Source organism: Sitodiplosis mosellana, unplaced genomic scaffold (genome assembly GCF_009176505.1).
Source record: "Sitodiplosis mosellana isolate CC-2019 unplaced genomic scaffold, AAFC_SMos_1.0 Smas_scaffold_1, whole genome shotgun sequence".
Classification (NCBI taxonomy): domain Eukaryota; kingdom Metazoa; phylum Arthropoda; class Insecta; order Diptera; family Cecidomyiidae; genus Sitodiplosis; species Sitodiplosis mosellana.
The window spans coordinates 11,319,974-11,340,886 of NW_022595244.1; the positions used below are offsets into that span (position 1 = coordinate 11,319,974).

Genomic DNA, 20,913 nt, shown 5'->3' on the forward strand with positions numbered 1-20,913 from the left:
TGAATTTGTTTATCTCTTTCGTACATATCATCTTTGCTTGTGTCATCACTATAGCAACCAATACAGATAGCATATACCGCATTTATCACGTAATGAATTGCACATCCGAACGAAAAAATTGAGCAAAATCATAGTACTCGTTGAGTGAGGTCAAAGGATTATCAGTATCGATTTTGTTTTTGTTGTTTTTCAGTCATGAAAATTCGCCGTCTGTCGTTCACTCGTTTGATTTTGACACAGTACAAAATCAGCTTTCGTTAGATGTGTGCTTAATCTGTAGTACAGTAACAAAAATGGTGTTAAAATTAATGAGATTTGGTGTGCAAAGCCGCATGTTCTCATCACAATTGGCCAAAACCAAAATTGGATTGCTTGGTGTTCCATACAATGAAGGATCGTCGAAAAAAACAATTGGCACTGCATTGGCGCCAGAATTGATCCGAAAAAGTGGTTTAATTAAAGAAATTGTGGAATTCAATGAACACGTTGACATTAAGGATTTCGGAGATTTAGCGGTCGGAGAAGTAGAATTGGAGACAACAAGCCCAAAAAATATGCAAAACTACTCGCGATTCATGCCGTTGATGAAACGGATCAGCGAAAAAGTTCAGGAAATTCGCGCCGAAAATCGAATCTGTGTTACTTTGGGTGGTGACCATGCTTTAGCTGTTGGTACGGTAGCTCATTCATGTTTTTATTTATTGACGTTTTTTTCCCCTTTTGAATACAAACTCATTGAACTTTGAATTCGAAAAGAATTTTTTTTTATACGATCTTTCTCAAGGCAATTCTTTTTGGACTCTAAACAAATTTCGATAGAAGAGAGTTTACAATTTGAAAAAAAATGACTCAAAAATTTATTTCATCATTGAAGATTTTATTTTGAATAAAAGTAATTTTTGTGCGCAGGAACTATTTCCGGTCAACTCAATGCCAGTGAAAATTTATCGGTGATATATGTTGATGCCCATGCGGATATAAATACAAACTCGACGTCACGATCGGGACACATCCACGGAATGCCAGTATCTCTAGTGGTGAAAGAACTCTCAGAATACTGGGGCCAATTGCCAGGATTCGATTGGCAAACCAAAAAGTGAGTGGAACCGTTTACCCAATTTAGATACCGACTAATAATTGTAGTTTGGTCAAAGTGCATTTCATTTTAATAGTTCATCTTGTTGTTGTTGTTGTTGTAATAAATCCAAAGGTTGCTTTAAACTATCTTACCGAGTTCCAAATTACAAACTAAAAAAATACCTACGTTTACTCATACGTGGTTTAATCGGTCAGTTGATATTTGTTATATTGTAATGGTGTGCATTATGTTGATGCGCCTCCAGAGCAGGTTATCAATGAAATGATAAAATTTCTCATTTGAAAATAAAAAGAGAGACTAAAGACTAAAATTAGGTGAAATTCTAACAAAAATCAGGGGGGGGGATAAGCATAAGCAGCATTCGATACGAGAGATTAACGAAAAGTTCAATTGGAAAATAATTGCATGTATCGAATAAAATGGTATTCAATATGTAACAACAAAATAGAAACAAAATCTACTGATAAACGGGAATCGGTAAGAACAACCAAAAGAACTAATAGATAACGAATAATTGGAGCATGCAACGCATACATAATTCGTTTAAACATTAAATATTAAACGGAAAAAAAGAGAGAGAAAATGAAAACAATTACTGTATTACAACCAAAGCTAAGGTAAAAAAAATAGTTTCAATAATTATAACGTATGATTGAGTGGTGAAAGGCGTGCGAATAACTGGTTATTTGACAGAATTTAAAAAAAACGAGATATGATATATAGACTGATTCAAAGTCTACGAAAACTATCCATTTTGGCGAATGGATGGAGATTCCCTTTGCCATGCTCTTAAGTGAATAAATTTAACATTTCACATTTAACATTTTATTTTGAATTTATTTTTATAAATGTTGTTGTTGTTTTTTTTGGCTTTTTTGTATTGTTTGGTTGCTTTTTTTTTAAATCTTTTTCTTCGTTTCAAGTATTTCGTTCAGTTCATAGAAAAAGAAAACAAATTGTATACATTTTATCAAATTTCAGTCTCTTAATTTTAATCGATTTGACACAAACGTAGGCTCAACAAAATAACGAATTGTTTGTTTCCCTTCATTTATTGTGTTCATCTGTTCAGCTTTTTTATATCTCTCATTTCATTTTTTTTTTTGGTAAAAAAAATTGTAATTCGAATTGTTGCTTAAAAGAATTCTATTCGTGTTTTTTTTTGTGCTTCGTAAGAACATAGAGAAAACAAAGTGTCCTTGTTTTATAACATCTCTACGACTTGTTTACTTATAGAATATCACAGTTTGAAATCGATATTTGACTAATAGTTTCGTGTGTAGTTTTTTTTCTCTTCTAATTTGACGATGGTTTTTTTTCCTTCAATGCTCGTTATTGCTCTGATAAATTTTTTTCATTTTTTTCCTCTGTTTGCTTTTCAAATTGACAATAGGTAAAAAAATTGGTTATAGAATTTGTATGCTATTTCAAATCGCCTATATTTATTAAATGTAAGCGACAAAGCGTCTTGAAGTTATTTACTTTGATTCGAAATAAAGGATAGAAGGATCGTATTCGTAAATAAAATGAAAAAGCATAACCGAAATGCCATCGGAATGGATGATTTTGGCTCATATATATATGTAAAAAAGAAGAAGTTTGGAAGTATATATATATATATATAAGAAAAAAAACGAAAGTGAACGAAACATTCAATTTGATTGGATACTCCATGTCATTTGATCCTTGATGAAATACGGACAAAATATGGCTAAAATAGCAAAACTAATAAATGACATGATTGTGGTTAAAAAAGACATTGTTCGATATACGCAACGAATTGAACCGAATAGGCGGAAGTAAGGAAACAATAAATTATAGAAGAAAATTGTGAGAAATGAAAAACGCTCGTAATTTTTGTATCTTTAAAAAAAAAACACACAGAAAAATTTCTAGCGATAAAAATGAACACAATATTATAAAATTGCTTGTTGTTAGTATTTTGATTTGTTTTGTTTTCATATTTTGAACCAAACACATAGGAAAATTAAGGGAAAAAACGCATAAAATGTTGTTGTTGATAATTTGTTAAGTTGTTTTTTTGTTGTTGTTGTTTTGAAATTTGATAAAAATCTATGACATGAATAAAGTATTATCACAATGAGTGCATAACATGAACAGTTGTAGTTGAAAGTTTTAGAAAATTGGTTAGCAGTTACGTTGGTTTGAACGGTGGCGTCTATGAGATTTGGAAAATTTCATAAACTTCCGCTTCAAAGTTGTCAACAAAATATATATAATTAAATAAATGCTTGAATGTTAAAACGCAAAAACAACGCATGAAAATAAATAACACACTAATAACTGGAGCATTCACCCACAAAACCGCTTCCATTTCAATTGAATTTTCATTTTAATCGACCAAGTTTTTTGTGTACTTCGATGGAAGTGGCCTTTTGGTTAAATCTCACTGCGGAAACTAAAAAATTATGCAAAGAATCGCCATTGTTACTGTTATGTTATGAGTATTTGTTTGTGGAAGTATACACGTGCTATACATTAACAACCACATTCGTTGGTCCATATTGGATGGCAGCTGAGTGTTTGAGTATATCTTAAATGATAAACAACACGAAAAAAGTACAAGAAACAAAACGGAAATACCAAATAAGAATAAGAAAAACTAAATGTTTGTTAAAATATATGGTGGTTATTGTTAGGTATACTATATATAGGTATTGCATATGAAAACGAAAGGATCAAATCGACATCGTTATTAGTGGTCGGTTTCAAAATAAATGTGAACAATAAAAAAGAATGTTAAGCATATAGACATACATTGGGTTCTTTTTTCTGCTACCAGCACATTACCAAAAGATCACACTTGCTCAACTACTGTGTCAATGCGATCCGTTAGGAATGTGCTGGGCTCGCTGAGAATGAAGACAAGTGCAAATTAACAGCGTTATTGTTGTTAGATTAAAGAATGACCAAAAATAAACGGAAAAAAAGTAAACAAGAAATGAAAAATATATATGCTAATGGCTATTTATTAAATTGGCTGGCTTTTAACTGACCTCAAAGAAAAAGGAGAGAGCTGTTCATATCTAAAATAAAACTGGAAACAATATACGATATTCAAACAAGAATGCAATGAAAACGAATAAAAGATAAATACGAACAAAACGAGAGAGCAATAATTTTGCGTTTTGTGTGTGTTAGTACTTACCAAAAATTATGAACGCAAAAATTAATAGAAATTTCAATGGATCAAATCATGAATGACACCCGAAACAATTGAAAAACCATACTTAAAACCAAAGAAAGTAAAGAGGTAGCGGTTTTACATGTAAAAAGACATATTGAGTGATATTGTTTAGCAAACACGGGCAACACGGTCTCACTCTCCCTCAGTGTGTGTATATATTGTGTGTGCGGGGGTTAAATGATTTGGTTTCATAGCGGATTTGGTCATATTATTTGATTTTTGTTTTTGTTTAATACAATTTGAGCACATGATAATAAACACGTCAAAAAAGAAAACTGAAAATTTGGTTGATTTGCCATGAAAACGAAAACTCAAACGAAAGATTGATGTAAAGTAGTAGCTGTCTTGTTGTGCACACAAAAGTAACAATGGATGAAATACGAACTCAACGCAATGGAAAATGTTGACGACTTGTTTAGTTTTTGTTAAGTCTGGATATGTCCTGGAAAAAACCAAAGACAAAAACAAAATCGCCCACTGGCAAATGGAAGTATGTGGATGTGTTTGTGTGTGTATCGATCAAAAATACCGGAAACATAAATAGGAATATACGTATAGTCAGTGGGCATTTTGTTGAACAAATGAACGGCAAAATAATTAAAATCACTGGACATGTCTCACTCTCTCTCTCTATCTGGCACAAAACAAAACGATAAGAACAATTGAAACAGTGGACTGAGTGTGGTGCGAAAACGGTTAGTTTGAAACGACAAATACAAATACAAAACTCAAAAATGAAATAAAATGAAGAAATATTGTTGACAAAAACGAAAGTAAGAAACGTATGAACAAAACGAAACGAAACGAAAGAACGGAACAAACATAAGTTTATCACAAAATTTTGCGAATATTTTCCCAACCAGAGTTTGTTGTTGACCCACAATTGGAAAATGTTCGACATTTCTGTGATCGACGGAAACCATAACGAAAATTCAAATCATAAATCAGAAACGGAAAATAATGACCAAAATCATAAACTCCATATGTCCATGGTATTATACAAATACCGTCCATATTAAGTGTGAATATAAACGGAACAAGAAAGAATAAATCAAACGGAATATACGACAAAACGAAAGAAAAAGAAACTCGTAAAACGTATAAAAAAAGAGAAAAATAAACGAATAAGATAGAAAACCCAAGAAAAATTTCTAGCGAAAAAATTTATTAAATTTTTTGTGTTTTTTTTTTAATATTACGCTGACAAAAAAGAAAATCATACATGAGAAAGCAAACATAAAATTACTGTATAATATTATTATTTTTTTGTTTGTTTATAATAATCAATTAATAGATTTTTTTGTTTGTTTTGAAAATTATATAGTGGTTGAATTGTTTTTTTTTCTCTAGCAACACTTGTCACTCGTATCATTTTCGTTACACTACAGCAAATGTGTATGTGTATGTGTATGTTTATGATTGGTTGTTTTTTTAGTAAATTAATTCTCTTTTCTTTGTTGTTGTTGCAAATGAAATAATAATGTTCTTTTTTAGTATATTTGCGGGGAATAAAAATGATCGATGTTAGTCTGCGAGTTGACTGAGTTTGAGAAGTGGGTAGGAAAATAGCCGGATTAACAAAAAAAAAGCATATTTTGTTTTGTCAACTTTACTCATTGGTCTACAACAAGTTGAATCAGTTAAAGAAACAAGTATGCATAAATATTGTTGACATTTGAATTGGATATTCCTCTTCTTGTTTTTGTTGGATTTGTTATTTGCTTGAGTGGTGTTAGAAAAAACAAATTATTACTTAAAATTACACGAAAAGCACAGAAAATGCATGGTTAAAATGTTACGTAAAAAAGAGAACGAGACACAACATAAAATTACAATGAATTATTTTTTGTTTAGCAGATAAATTTGTTTTTTCCGTAAGTGATTTTTGTTTTAGTTTGATACATTCGTTATCTTACGACATTTGAATCTTGTTTTTTTTTTTCTTTTCTGTGTTTCACTTTTCTGGGAATTGGCTTAATTAGAAAAAAAAAAAATCAAACGAATGAAAAAAAAAATTGAAATTATTACACTGGGTTATACAAACTACATAAATCATTTTAGTAGGTTTGTTTTGTTTTGTTTTTTTTTCTTTCGTTTTTTGGAGAAATAAATAAAGTGAATTTGAAGTAAAGGGGGGTATTATTAAAACTACGTACATGGTATGAACTTAAAATAAAGAGAAAAAAAATCGGCGTGTGTGTGATTAGTGAAGAAGGGAAAAAATACTCTCTGTTCAAACACATCAATTTTGGCGCACAAAAATAAAACACACACTCCTTTTTTGTCTAACCTAATTGAAAAAGAAAATCGTGTTGCAATTCCAAAATAAAAGAAAAAACGGGGAAAATAAATTTAAACTTAAGATACAATAGCCGTTTTTCGTTCATATTCTTTTTATAGTATGCATTTTGCTACCAAGTGTGCCATTCTTTGGATTCGAATGAACAAAAAAAACGAATGAAAAAAATAATGTTGTTCAAATTTTAAAATCGAATCGAATAGATAAATTAGATGAAAAAATGATAAATAAATTTGGTTGAGTGTCAATGTTTGTTGTTGCCTTCTCTTTCATATATCACGTATGCTAACGATTTAAAAAGAAACAAACTACGCGACGAAATGAGACCTATTCTCCTTCTCTGAATGGATATGAAAAGAATGGTGTGAACAAAATCAACGGAATATTTTCTTTCAGCTAGATTTCTTTTTTGTCCTCTACGTCCAGTTATAATTGTTAATTTTTTTTACTACGTTTGAGAATCACATCGCATGAATGTGCTCAATAAATTTTGAATGTGTGTTTGTGAATATTTTTTGTTTTAATTCTGAATTAGTAATAAAGTTTGATAAATGTTTGTTTTTCGTTCTGGAGGATTTTAGCATACGATTGAATCGTGGATTGCCATTCGAGTGATAGCGATTCTTAGTAAGAAACCGTTCGAGGAAAAAACAATTTGAATACATGTTTTAAAATGTATGGAATTTCCATTTAAAAAAAAACCTTAGATCATCAGAATAGGCGGGCAGGGTGTGTGTATGTATGTGTTGTTACATTGATTCCATTCGTTAAACAATCTATTAGTAAAGTGATGGATGATTTGTTCATTTTTGTGTGTGTGTGTGTTTTCTGGCTGTCTGAAATATTTTGGATTTTGCTATGTTTCGGGCGGCGACATAATTAGGAAAATTGTTTAGATGATTTCGCCTTCATTTGTAACTTCTATTGCACACAACATCAAGATCTTAAACAACTAATGAGATAAGATTGATTTATTTTCTTTTTGTTTTATATCATCGATTCATTTCAATATTATTGATTTCTATTTTGTCCCATTTTATGTCATTTCTATAGATTTGGTTTATGTTTTCTGGTTTTAAATTAATAGCAACAGATTTCGTTTATTCATTGTATTCGATTAATTCATAAAATGTTTTGTTCGGATCAGTGTGCCGTGAAACAATTTGATTGTGGAAGAAAATGCTTTGGCCAAACATTTATGTTGCTAATGTCACATTTACGTGTGTTTTTTTTATTGGTTCTCTCTTTAGCAAAGTTATAAATTTGTTTTGTTTTTTTTTCAAGACTTTTTCTCAATCATGAATTTGCACAACCATTTTCGTATTGAATTGCCAAATGCATCATATTCCTTAAGTATGTCTATGTATCTGTGTATACTCTGGGTTCTTTTCTTCCAAGTTTGTGTGTGTGTTTCTCTTGAAGTATAGGTTATATTGAGTTAAAATCATAGTGTCATCCTCTTCATTTTTTTTCCTTCGTCAATTTTTTTCCATTTTTTCTTTCATCTTCTTCATTTATATATAATACATAATAATAATATATTAAAACATACTTTTATTCTATATATGAATATTTATAGGTATATTTTATGTTGGTTTTCAATTCATTTATTGATAAATTACGTTTAGTCATGGCTCGATGGATCAGCAGACATTAGCATTGCATTGAGCACTGCAATTCAGTTGGATGCAATTCTGATGTGTGCTGGTCAACAGAGAGTGTTGTTTTTTTGTTGTTGTTATTGAGATTTGGTTAATAAATAAATAAATTATGCTAAAAGAATTTCATACTTATTTTTCTCTCTTCTTTTTTTTCCTTCATCATTTGATGATTTCTCTCAATCATCAATTGTGTCATCTCTTGTTTTTCAATTTCGTCTGTCGATCAGCGGACAAATTTGCGCTTCCTTTTACATTTTATTTTTTTTTCTTTATAATAATCAATTAAGTAATGCGTTTAAATCTTTTAATAATTTTCTATTTTTTTTTATAAAAAGTAGTTTGCTGTGTGTGTGTGTGTGTGTTTCTGTATTTGATACATTTTTCCTCTTTAATTTATGAGTGTCCTTTTTGCTAAGCAGCATTTCGTCATACCATTGTATTTCATTAGACCGTGGATGGAACAAGTTCCATGCTCGAACTTTATTTCCTTTACTTTAATTTAATTTAATATTTTAATTAAAATCGAAAAATGCAAAGAATTTGAGACGAAATTGAAAGAAAATAAATTAATCGCAATGCTCTCACGAAAAATACTAAATTAACATTAATTGAGACAAAAAAAAAGAAAAAAGAGAAATAATAATAATTATACGCTTATGTTCCATACATGTAAATAAATTAGATGATTTCTTGCATTATAATCAGCTACGAATTTTCTTTCTCTACAATTAAAATGATGCATAAATAGATTCTCATCAGTGTCATTTGTTTTTTCTTGTAACTTTCGATGTTGGCTTTACCCATTGAAAGTCGAGAAAATTGAAAAAAAAGAAGAAAAATTGTTTGCTTAATTAGGTGTTCTTCTTTTTATGTTATTCCATTTTTGTTTTGACTAGAATTTTATAAATATTTTTTGTTGTTGTTTATTTTTTTTCATCATTTCTTGCATTTTTCAAAGATTTTTGCTTCTATAACATGATGGTATTTGGTGCAAAATAAAAATTTCGTCCAAGTGCAACCAAGTTGACCATTTCGTTCTTCTTTTTTTTTGTTCCTTTCGACGGGCACAATTTGATGTAAACCCAACAGTCGCTCTTGCACATTCACTTGCTATTCGAATGAAATTGATTTTTGGTGTTTTTTGTTTTCTCGTCACTTTCATTTGATCGAATTGGTGGAGACAGATTTGTTTGTAAAAAAAAATCCAACATAAAAATGATGGTACCATGAACGCGTAGCGGTTTCTTTGTTGAAAAAAGAAAAAAGAGCATCGATACGTAGGGAAAATTGAAAATGTTGCTTTGCAGCAGAAAAAGAAACCAAAAAGAAATTGCTATTGAAACATTTGTTTTTTTTTCATTAAATGTGTGTATTTTTTGTGGTTGTTATTTCTCTTTTTGCTTCGGGTTGTGCGTATCTGCCCTGCTCGTTGCTTTGCTTCAAAATTGTAGCTTTCATTGTTTTTCTCCTTTTTTTGCTTCTTTTTTTTGCTTCTGTCTTGCCTCCTAGATAGTTTATACACACTCACATTTATTGCGCAAACACATAACGGCTATTAATGAGTATTCATTTTCGGGTACCGTTTCAAAAATCGAAAGCTTCACAATCGACCAATTAATAACATGAAAAAGAAAAATGAAAATCACGGTATCAAAGTCCATAACCAATATAGTTTTTGTTGTTTGTTTCTTTGTTTCAAATGGCTTTTTTCTCGCTCAATTACTCAATTCAGCATACGACACAACAGTACAAAGGATTTGCATTTAGACACATTTATAACGTTTTATCTAAATAAAATGTAATGAATATTGCACTTTTTTTTCTTCTTTCGAATTGTATTTTTTTTCGTGTTGGTCTGTGTCTGCTCGTTGGGATGTGATGAACTGCGTCAATGAATTGGAAAGTGGAAAATTTCTTAACTCTTTTCTTCTTGCTTAGTTTGAATCAAACAGTATACATATACAGGATATAGTATATATATATATATATATATATTCAAAGCAAAGATAGGATTGCGCAAAATAACAATGTGCAGTTCAGATGGGTCGTATGCCGTAATGAGACAAGTGAAAATATGTTGAGAGAAAGATAGAGGGAGAGTGGGGGACAAAAAAGGAGAATTTTCATGGAATCAATTTTGCGTGTTTTTTTTTCCTTCATTTAAAAATGTGTCTACTAAACTGGAAAATTATTCTATAAAATAGTTTATTTTATATTTATATGGTAAAAAATTGCGTTTTAGCTTTTTGGTTTAATCACAATTGGCTAAGGAGTATTTGTATGATGTCTGTTCTCTATTCCTTATATTTACGTTTGATCGGTGCTTCAGCGCCGAACTATCCTTTTGGTGTGTGTTTTGTTGCGGTTGTTGTTGTTGTTTTTTATCTGTGCTTTCCTCATTTTTTTTCTACTGATTATCAGGTTCAACATGTGTACACTTTCGTAATGCTTTTTCGTTTTTCTTTCTCTTGATGGAATCAATTGTGGAAACTCATTCGTTTTTTTTTTCTTTCTTCATTCTGTCATCCGAAAGTTAAATAGGTATATATTTATATGTATGTATATATTCGTTAAATTCAGTTAAAAGCCCTGTTTTACTGCTTCAATCCTACTTTTCATGCTGGATTCTCTGTCGAAAAGCGCATTTTCAATCGTTATTAAATTGTGTTGGTTTTTTGTGTGTTATTAAATTTTTCTTTCTTTCTTTTTTCGGTTCTATGTAAACTTTATCTTTATCTAGCACAGTACACAAATAGCAATGAAAAATGTGAGAATCGATTCTGTTTCATGTTATTCTCTCTTTTTTGTTGTGTTTAATGTTTGTTTCGTAATAATACGAAATAGGATTTTTTTTTGTTTTCTTGTTAAATTTCAATCGGTTCAGTTTGCATGTCAACAAAATGCGTCGCTCGATTTGATTTAAATCGATAAAATGGATTTATTTTTGCTTGTTTGTCTTGAATGAAACTTGAAGTACTCGATTGCCGAGAGCATAACCGTTTAGTGCACGTATCGCCATCATTGCATCTTCGTAATTGGTCATGGTGACAAAACCGTATCCTTTGCACTGGTTGGTGGCCGAGTCTTTGATTATTTTAACACTTTGAACGGCACCGAATGGTCCAAACAATTGCCACAATGTGCTCTCTTCGGTTTCGGGTGCCAAATTATAAATAAAAATGCTCCATCCGCCACCTGGGGCTATGCTGGTTATGCCGTTAGCACCGGGAATCATGACATCGGTTAGCATTTCGCCGGCCATCGGTGAGAATCGGGCCAAGCCTTTGTTCACGGGATTATGCATGGCGCCACCGATGCGTCGTGCTAGGTGTGGTGCCAAGAATGTTGGTACGGGTGCTTGAAGGACTTTGTTCGAATTTGAACCGGGTGTGTTTGAGAATTTCACCGAAATTGGTTCAGTGCATCCTTGTGGTGTGGTTCCATTGATGGCTTGAATGGCACGCTTTGCCTCATCCCGTGTATCATATCGAATGAAGCCAACACCCTTTGTTTGTGAATCGTTGCCAGCATTTTGCAAGATGCGCGACGTAATTATCGTACCGAATGGTGAAAAAATGATTTCCAAGTCTTGCTGTGACATTGTTTTTGGCAATCCCGAAATATACAAATTGGCTCCCTTGATGGCATCCGAACTGGGCCGTGCAAATGACACTTTGATCGTTTTATTTTGTAATCGTAGCCCATTCAACACATTAACGGCCTGTTCAGCATCCTGTGCCTTAACGTAGTTAACAAAACCATAGCCCAAACTTTGACCTTTCGGTGCACCCGGATTCATGGGATCGGGAAATACAACGGTTTTATCTCGCACTAATTTCACACTTTCCACTTCACCCACACTGCTGAACAACGATCGAATCTCTTCTTCGGTCATTGTTTGCGGCAAATAGTTGACAATCAAATTGGTTTTATTTTCACCTGAACCATCGTCCGAATCGTTGCCATTTTTCTGGGCCTGTTGCTGCTGCTGTTGTTGCTGTTGTTGTTGCTGTGCTGCGCCCAGCAGTGCTTGGGTCTCAAGACCTCCCGTTGCAATTGTATTGGTCATCATCTAGATTTCGTTGACTGTTGTCTCTCGACTCACTCTAGCTCTATACTCGAACACAGTGATTGGGGCTGTTCCAAAATGAAACCACGTTACTTTTGGTTTTAATAAAAAAAAAACTGTTTACAGTAATTTCAATGTGATTCAATGAACGAATAAAATACTTTTGATCGTTAACATATGTGTACACGCACCTTATTCGCACACTCTTTGGGCGGCTCGCTAATTATCCAAACAAGTGGAACGTCAATCGAGAGCACCTTTTTATTCTCTTTTTGATTTTGTCTGCCTGCGACCGTTTTCTTTTTCTACCAAGCAAAAAAAACGGGATTCAACAACTTTTCTTTTCTTTTTTTTTCTTTTTTTTTGATAATTAATACAAAATCGATCCGACGACGATGGCAAAGAAGAAAACAAGTCTAACTTTTTCGGTATCAATCGGAGCACATGCGATTATGACAAAAAATATGTATATATATGATTCGACACGCAAGTGTAAAAAGTCAAAATGACGAGCACCACTAATAGAGCGCGCGCGACAACACGACACACAAAATTATTTCATATATATATTTGACTGAATGTTTCTGAATAGTGAGTACTCACTACATATATCACTTATATGCGTATCGGAGAAGACTGACGGTATAAAAACCACGATGCAGAGCACATATATATACTATATATATGTATGAACAAAAAAAAACCTCGTTCAATCGATTCAACAACGACGAATATAACTAGCGAATCGCTCTGTGTAATGTGTAATATCTCTTTTCATTCAGAAATACAACTTCCTTGGGCAAAGCCAAATTTAATTTGTTTGATATTCTTGTATTTTAATGCACCCAAAAAAAAGAACAAATTTGCTATATTTTCCACACAAATTTGAGAAACCTTTTCACGTATTATGTACCTTTAGCACGAGAAATGATTGAATTCTCTAAATTTTAACGTTGTTTGTTGTTGTTTCTAGTGCTTTGTTTCTTTAGATTATTTTCTTTTTTTTCCTTCTTTTTATAAATTTTTTTTTATACTCTGCGATCGACGAAACGCGATGCGTTCGCTCGAAAACACTTTTTACGTATGTGCGGCTGTGGCTCTGAAATCATACGAAAATGTCTTTCTTTCCATTTAGCGCACGCCAAATATAATACGCTGAGCGGAGAAGCTAACGCATACAAACATACATCACGACATCGGAGCAAGTCTGTGTGTTTGTGCCTCTTGCCTGTATGGTGGAATAGAGAACGAAGAGAACGAAAAGGAAATTGTAGAAAAAAACGTATTGCTCGATTCTGAACGCATGCGTGTATTCTAGCGAACCAAATCAAACTGTACCAAATAGTCAGAGGCAAGCGGACACAATAACGTTGTCTGAATGTAAAAGAGAGAGAGAGAGGAAGAGTGAGGGAGCGCGCACGCAGGTGAGAGAGAGAGAGAGACAGACAGTGTGAAAGAGAGCGTATATCTGTATGAAGAGAGGTTGGAACGCGCACAGCCGGCTTCATTTTCAGTAGCAAAGAGGGAATACGTTACGGTTTGCTCTCTGTCTCTCTCGCAATATGGGTGAATGCGCATGTGATTTTACGTCGAGTTTACGTGCGGAGGTTCAGTAAACAGCACATATGCTGCATTAAGAAGAGCGAAGAATGAAAGAAAAAACATTGTTTTACTGCTGCCGCTCTCCAATACAATCGCCACAGTAGCGCACACACATATACACACGTTCGATACGAGAGAACATTAGTGGCATCGTACACAAGCCATATCTATCTAGACAAAAACTCAAAAAATCAATAGCAGTGCATTTCTAGGGTTGGAATTATTATTTTAACAGAAAGAAAACCACGTAGAACTTGTTCGTCGCAAAAATTGCTAACGAGAATGGATTCTCATTTACGATGATGATTGACCAATGCTTGTTGGTAGAAAGGGGAAGGAGACGGTAAAAAAGCGTACATAATACTGATGATTCTTCGATTATTTTTTTAACATCTGTACACTTGACGTTCACTGACTGGCTGTGCAAGCAATTTTAAAAGGCGGTGAAGCATTCCTTTCGGAACGAGAAAATTTCTTGCTTCTTCGCAAAAGTCATGCTGTGTTTTTCGTGCTTTTGAATATTTTTGTTTGTTTATTTGTTTTGGGGGCATCATATTTTGAATGCATTTTTCTTTCGTTGTGTTCATGCACTTAGTGCATTATGTGTCCAAGTCCATTGACATCTAGCACACATATTATTATTGTTATGTGTACAGTGTGGTCCCTTCAAAAAAAAAAAGGATATCACACATGCTCTCGTCTCATCAATCCCATGGGTTTCATTTAAATGTTTCTGTATTTTTCTCTTCATTCTGCTTGAAATGCGTACATAGTATGAAAACACCCTATTCAAACCGATCTCGTTAGCAACGCGTACATAAACAACACGCATTCGAAATATTTGGAATTAAACTTGTTTTTTCTTTAAAAGCGTTTCATCCCTATGCTGAAAATTTAGCCATTTTCTTTGTGAAAAATGATGCAAGTTCCGAAGGATTAGATCATTACATAACATCTTATTGCTAGGAAAACTGCAAACGCTCTGAGCCGGCATCAATTAAATTACACCGACTTGCTACGCAGCCCATTTTTACGATTGATCCTTATGTTCAAGCGAAATCACTCTCAAAGTAATTTAGTCAAAGATGATTGTTCTTCGTTGAAACCAAGATGCGCAATAAAACTGAAATCTTCTCAACGAAATACACACTGTATTCACATTCGTCACCCAGCGCGAAAAGCAGCAAGCTTCCGAACATTAATGTTACATAACAACGCTCGTCCCTAAATAATCTCGCTGCTATTATATCACATTTATGTAGAAGAAGATGAAAAGCAATCTACATACGAACGCATAATGTATGGATTTCATTTTGATCATAACATGGGCTGATGGATCGAAATGCATTTTGCATTGGGTAAATACATTAAAATAAGACACACAAAAAAAGTGTTCGTTTGCAATAAATGGCTTATTTTGAGAATCAAATTTATCATTCCTGGTTCGGTGAATGATGTTCGTATTGCTTGGAAATTTACATACGGTTGCCGTTGCTGCAGAATCAAGCGAAGATGGAACATAAAAAATTGATAGCAAACCATAATGCATTGCTTTCCCACGTTTATATCGATGGTGCTTGCAGTCAGCATCGGCAAAGCGATGTGTATCGCCGTTGTGTGTGTACGTTTTCGGAGGGTGAAATTTATTGATTTTCCTTTTTTCGCGCATCGCCACTTTGTTCTCATAACTTGTTTGCTCTCTCCATTTCTCTTGCACAAACACTCTCCGTGTTCATCTCCGTACAATTCGATTTTTAGCTGTGCCTTTTTTATGCTGTGATGCTTGCACAATCGTGTACTACACAACATCCGCAGCATTTTGTACGGTGTGACTGTGTGTGCTAAGCGAACCAACGTCGATCAATTTATATTTTCGCTTCTAGCATTCTTCTTTTTTTTCATTTAGCCACGAAACGCACACACATACGTTCACGGACAACGCATTTGGCGAAACACACCCTATTTTTGGAATGTCATCGGGATTACATTAACGGCAAGGATACAAAATCGTGTCGCTCGCTGCATCACAACACTGTTTGCAATATATTTCGGTTTTTGATGCCAGTCTGATGCAGCCGAAAATGAAATACAAACGATTCATGAACTCAAACGATAGAAAATGTAAAAGCATTAGGAATGGGAGAGAAAGAGTCGCTGACCGCCTCTAGTTAGAAATATAATAGTGCATACGGTGTGTAGCATTTGAGCTAGACACAAAATGCACACATACACACTCTCCTCTTGCAGCAGCAGCAGCAGCAGCAGCACACACACACACATACTCGCATACACAATAAACAGCAGAGGTCAATGAATCCTGTTTCGGTTGCAGGCAATCGCACTTTTCTATTGCGTTTGCTATAGCTAGGGTAGTTTCGGTTGTTTCGTAGCCGAATTTTGTGTTCAGTCTATTGTGCTCATTGTTTACACCACCGATGCATGTACACACATAGAACATGTTCAATAACAGAAACAGTGCATCGAATCCGATATGGCATATCCCAACTAGGCGATAGATTGAACTGGCATAGCACAGACAGAATCGATGTGTAGTCGAATGCGATTATTCCAGTATTAACCCTATGGACTATTTGTCAATAGGAAAAATACATCGGTGCATTCTCTCCCCCTCACCATATACATTGTGTTTTGTACATTGCCGTGCTGCGATTCGTACCAATACATTGAGCATACATAGACTATGCAATTTTTATGGTAGCTACAACGCATTTAATTCCGTATCAGTTTTTGAAAAGCATATCGTCGATAAATCGACAACGTATAAAACAATAAAACAAATACAACAGTTAGATGTTGCTCGTTTTTCGAAAGCTCAAACCATAAAAAAATGTGATTTATTGTCTTGAAAAGCCATTAACATGCATTTTGATTTTGACTTGCCAAAAAAAATAATAATACCATGATAGATTCGATCAAAACATGCGCTATTTTTTTTCTCGAGCCTTATATTACGACGAAATAAACGACACAGAGAAAAAAGCTACGATTGTCCTTTTTTTTCATTCTATCCACACCAAGCCCTTAATCCTGAACGCTATTTCTTTTTCCATTTATTTTTATACATACAATGGAAACAGAAAACACAGAACAGTTACTTTAATTCGGTTTTCGCGTGTTCATGTAAATTTATATTCACCAAACATCGCCTGCGAACGTGAAACAATGAGACAAACAAAGCCGAAAACTGTACAACACATAGTCATATACGTATGGTATGTATTTGTTCATTTGGAGGGTTGTGTTTCGTACATGTACACGTCGTGCCTTGGTTCGGCTCGGTTCGGTTCGATTCAGCTCAGCTGAAATGCTGCTACAACCAAATCTTACGGCGACTCTTCGAATCGCTTGAATTTCATTTACGTACATATATGCGAAACGAATTCGAATGAGCGGAAAGGAAAGAACGGAACACAATGTTCAATATACGTAGAGAATGGATATAACTCGATTTTAAGTTTCATATTTTGATTTCAAGCATGAACCTGTACTGCTGCATAGCAACCATATATGGCTAAATATGGGTATACATGTTCAACGTTGCATAGCTGTGAATTTATAGATTTGTACACAAAGTTGTAGCACAGCTCTTTGTCACACAATATATATCCATTTGGTGCTCGTTCTACCTCTTTCTTTCTCGAACTCTGTTTTTGTTTTTTTTGTTGTCGTTGTCGCTGCCGCTGCCGCTGCTGCTGCTTTCGGCGAGATTTTCTTTTCGAATTAACCCATTTCAAAATGCACGAGCCAAATACATATTCAAAAAGTCACCCTATCTTCACGTAGTTGGGACCTTTAAATTTGAGAATTTCATTTGCATAATGCGTTTTAGCGTTTAAATTGCTTTTGTTGAGTTGTAGCCTGCTGCCAAACGCATACTTTTGTACAATGCTCGTCACACGATTTCCATCGAACCCAACACATTTTTTACACAGCACATTCTGCGTTAATTAATCCAAAGAAAAATTTATTTGAGCATTTTATACGCTTGTTGTTTGGTCAAAAGTTGTAAGCTTATAGTTGTTTTTCTTTTCTTTGTGGGTCTTGTTCCATTTACTTGATCTATTTTTGGGGTACTCCATAAATTCCATATAGGCCTGATTGGATCTTTGGATATTTTCGTACTGTTTCTTTTGCTTTTGGTGAGACTTTGCTTACGCTGCATAAATTGGCAGGCATAAGTGAGAGAGAGAGAGAGAGAGAGAATGGTATAATTTATGGCGTTTGATATGGCCATATCATTGTGCTTGTAAATAATTATAATAATTTCATCGAATGTAACAGGGTTGCTTGGAGGGAAAGGCATGCCGGCGTGAATTATATTTATATATATTTATTTTAGCCGACATGACCCGATGGTCAATACTACCATATCGTCGTCACCGCAGTCATCGTCGTTGTCGTCGTTGTCGTCGTGGTCGTTGTTCAGCTGTTTTTTCAAATGGTATAGATAAATCGATATTACGTCTTTCGTAGTAGCTAATTCTTGTTTGGGGGTGACAGACACACACGCATACACGCAAAACATTTTTATTTTAAAATATTTTGCTTTTGCATAACTGTTCTAGTCTATGGAACGATACGATTGTGTGATCCACTGTCAAGAACAGGCAGCCAGCCAACCAACCACATACACTCGACCATGCATGCGAAGTAATATTTTATCTGTTCTTCAGCACGTGCGATACTTTTAAAATGAAAATTGAACCAGTCCAAACAAAGCGTAGTCACCAAATGCTAGTCCTTTTTTCACAGAGAGATAGAGATAGAGAAAGAGAGAAAACACAAAGTGCAAACTCTGCGTTTGTTCTAGTAATTATACGGCAAAAGAGATATCCATCGAACTGCAGTAAAAAGCGAGAAATTTTTGTCAAGGGTGCAAAGACCGGAAATTTCAAGATTTTATGTATTCATTCTGAACTCAATGTGTGCTGTTGTTGCTTTTTATTCGTATTTTATAAGATCGGGTTTCACAATGCAGTGTTACTGGAAAGACAAAACTATAGTCCAGGTGCCAAATCGTCATAAAAAAAAGGATGCTGCAACTGAGCACGTTCCACCATAAAACAATACGCACAGTACACAGTCTAGTGTGACTAACATTTTTCAAATTTGAAGCTGTCGACTGTAAACGAAACATGTTACCATTTGGACACTCATTAGAAAGTTCGGCAAACATATGAAGCAAAATAAGCGATAACATCTGCGACATTTTACTATGATTTGAATTTACATATTTTGGTCTATTGTTTGTATCAGCCACACAATTGCATGTATTCTTTTATTTTAGCATAACTTCCGTTAGTTTTAGCATACTTCATTCATTTCAATGATTAAATAAATGTTAATCACCATCACTGTTGTATTTGTATATTTTGCAGATTGTCCCTAAAAAATGTAGCATACATTGGCTTACGCTCAGTGGATCCTATGGAGCGTTTAATTGCGGAAAAATTCAACATCAAAATGCTAGGCATGGAGGTGAGGTTTACTGTGTTTTTATTGTCTGCTTTTGAACAGATAATAATTGGTTTGTTGAGATAATATTTTCATTTACAACAATTATCTCACGTAAATCCCAATTATAATTGAAGAGCTTGAAAAACGGTTTTATTGTCGATTTTTGTATCCGTTTTGTTTTCAACAGTACGTCGATAAATATGGTATCAATAAATGTATTGAAATGGCCTTGGATCATATTGATCCGAAGAATGAACGAGACTATCACATTAGCTTTGATATTGATGCGTTGGATCGGCATGAGGCTCCCAGTACTGGCATATCGCGTAAGTGGTTTTCATTTCATTTTATTCGTATTTGAATGTTTAAATTCGAATTGTACAATTTAGATCATTTTTCAATTGCAGTTGCCGCTGGTTTGACGCTGCGTGAGGGTATTAGTATAATTGAACAAGTCTTCAACACTGGCCGCCTTCGGGGTTTAGATATGGTTGAATTGTGTCCGGGCATTGGCGATGCAAGGGATGTGAAAACAACAATTGATTCGGCCATTCAATTGATCGTTGCGGCTTCAGGCAACAAACGTAGTGGCAATTTGCCGCTCACACAACACGACATTCCCAAAAATTGACTAATTTAAATACGATTTTTCATTTCGCAACAAATCCATGTGCAAACGAATACATTTATTTGCTCATTTTATTTTGATTAAAGATGCACACCGTTTTTTTTCTCACTATTATTATTTTAGGAGCCTTTTTATCAACAAAGGGGCGCTTTGATTTCATTCTCAAGCGTTGCCATCAATAAATAAAAATAACAAAAAAATCACGTTCACCTTTGATCAAATCGTGCTATTTGCTTATTTACTTTTTTTCATTCGGATGTTGTTACTATGCAGCATAGTCACTGTGCCCATAGCAAATACTTCTTCTTTTTCAGTCAGCGAGAACGAGAGACGATGTATGAGTGTTTTCGTATTCTAGGTTCGTTTGAGTTCATTGTGCACCGATCGAACATGCGATTCGAAAAGTATTTGATTGCATCGAATCATGTATTGGCAACAGAGAGATACTTTATCGGCATATTGCGAAGGAATCGGGAAAAGTGCAATAGCCTCGGAACTGACGAGGGGAGAGAGAAAATGATGCACACACACACATACGAAACATTATAAGCCATCTCATTTTTTATTTTCCAAAATGCCTTTTACATCTTATTCGCTTCGCTTCATTTTTACAATGCACTCACCCCATTACGTGCAACTTTGGACCAATCATTTTTTTATACTTCGAATCACAATGCTATCTATTTTTGTATCATTCACTGTGTATTTGTGACTTTTATCGGTACACACATACACAAAGGAGAAGAAGAAATGAATATATGTCCCTGAGTATTTGTCGCAGCAAAAATGAACAAAATTACTTCAATCAAAACTTTAAATGATGAAAACATTATTTGCTCTAATATTGCTTTATGTGGGTAATTGCATTT

At 34.0% G+C, this 20,913-nt stretch overlaps 2 protein-coding genes across 6 annotated transcripts; one reads left to right on the plus strand and one right to left on the minus strand.

Moving 5' to 3' along the window:
• Positions 1-90: 90 nt before the first annotated feature.
• Positions 91-20,207, plus strand: LOC129580324 (arginase, hepatic). The gene is made up of 5 exons (XM_055470641.1): positions 91-672; positions 910-1,096; positions 19,338-19,437; positions 19,604-19,742; positions 19,824-20,207. Exons 1-5 carry the CDS (start codon positions 294-296, stop codon positions 20,045-20,047), a joined length of 1,029 nt encoding a protein of 342 aa, XP_055326616.1. The 5' UTR covers positions 91-293; the 3' UTR covers positions 20,048-20,207.
• On the minus strand, positions 5,456-13,442 carry LOC129580322 (protein elav). 5 transcript variants are annotated; one of them, XM_055470640.1, is made up of 3 exons: positions 13,250-13,442; positions 12,528-12,641; positions 5,456-12,404 (listed from the first exon to the last, which is right to left on the minus strand). In XM_055470640.1, the coding sequence occupies exon 3, from the start codon at positions 12,337-12,339 to the stop codon at positions 11,206-11,208; it is 1,134 nt and encodes a 377-aa protein (XP_055326615.1). In that variant the 5' UTR covers positions 12,340-12,404; positions 12,528-12,641; positions 13,250-13,442; the 3' UTR covers positions 5,456-11,205. The 5 variants fall into 5 exon arrangements, with proteins under 5 accessions (XP_055326615.1, XP_055326614.1, XP_055326612.1 ...); XM_055470639.1 differs by having other exon boundaries at positions 5,456-12,428; positions 13,250-13,422; XM_055470637.1 differs by having other exon boundaries at positions 12,940-13,422.
• Positions 20,208-20,913: the final 706 nt, after the last annotated feature.

Excerpts from the sequence above, each read along its gene's own strand:
- LOC129580324 (XM_055470641.1), top strand. The coding sequence starts at position 294 with ATGGTGTTAAAATTAATGAGATTTGGTGTGCAAAGCCGCATGTTCTCA. Across the intron at positions 673-909 it reads TGACCATGCTTTAGCTGTTG|GAACTATTTCCGGTCAACTC; the intron begins GTACGGTAGCTC and ends TTTTGTGCGCAG. Across the intron at positions 1,097-19,337 it reads TTCGATTGGCAAACCAAAAA|ATTGTCCCTAAAAAATGTAG; the intron begins GTGAGTGGAACC and ends TATATTTTGCAG.
- LOC129580322 (XM_055470640.1), bottom strand. The coding sequence starts at position 12,339 with ATGATGACCAATACAATTGCAACGGGAGGTCTTGAGACCCAAGCACTG.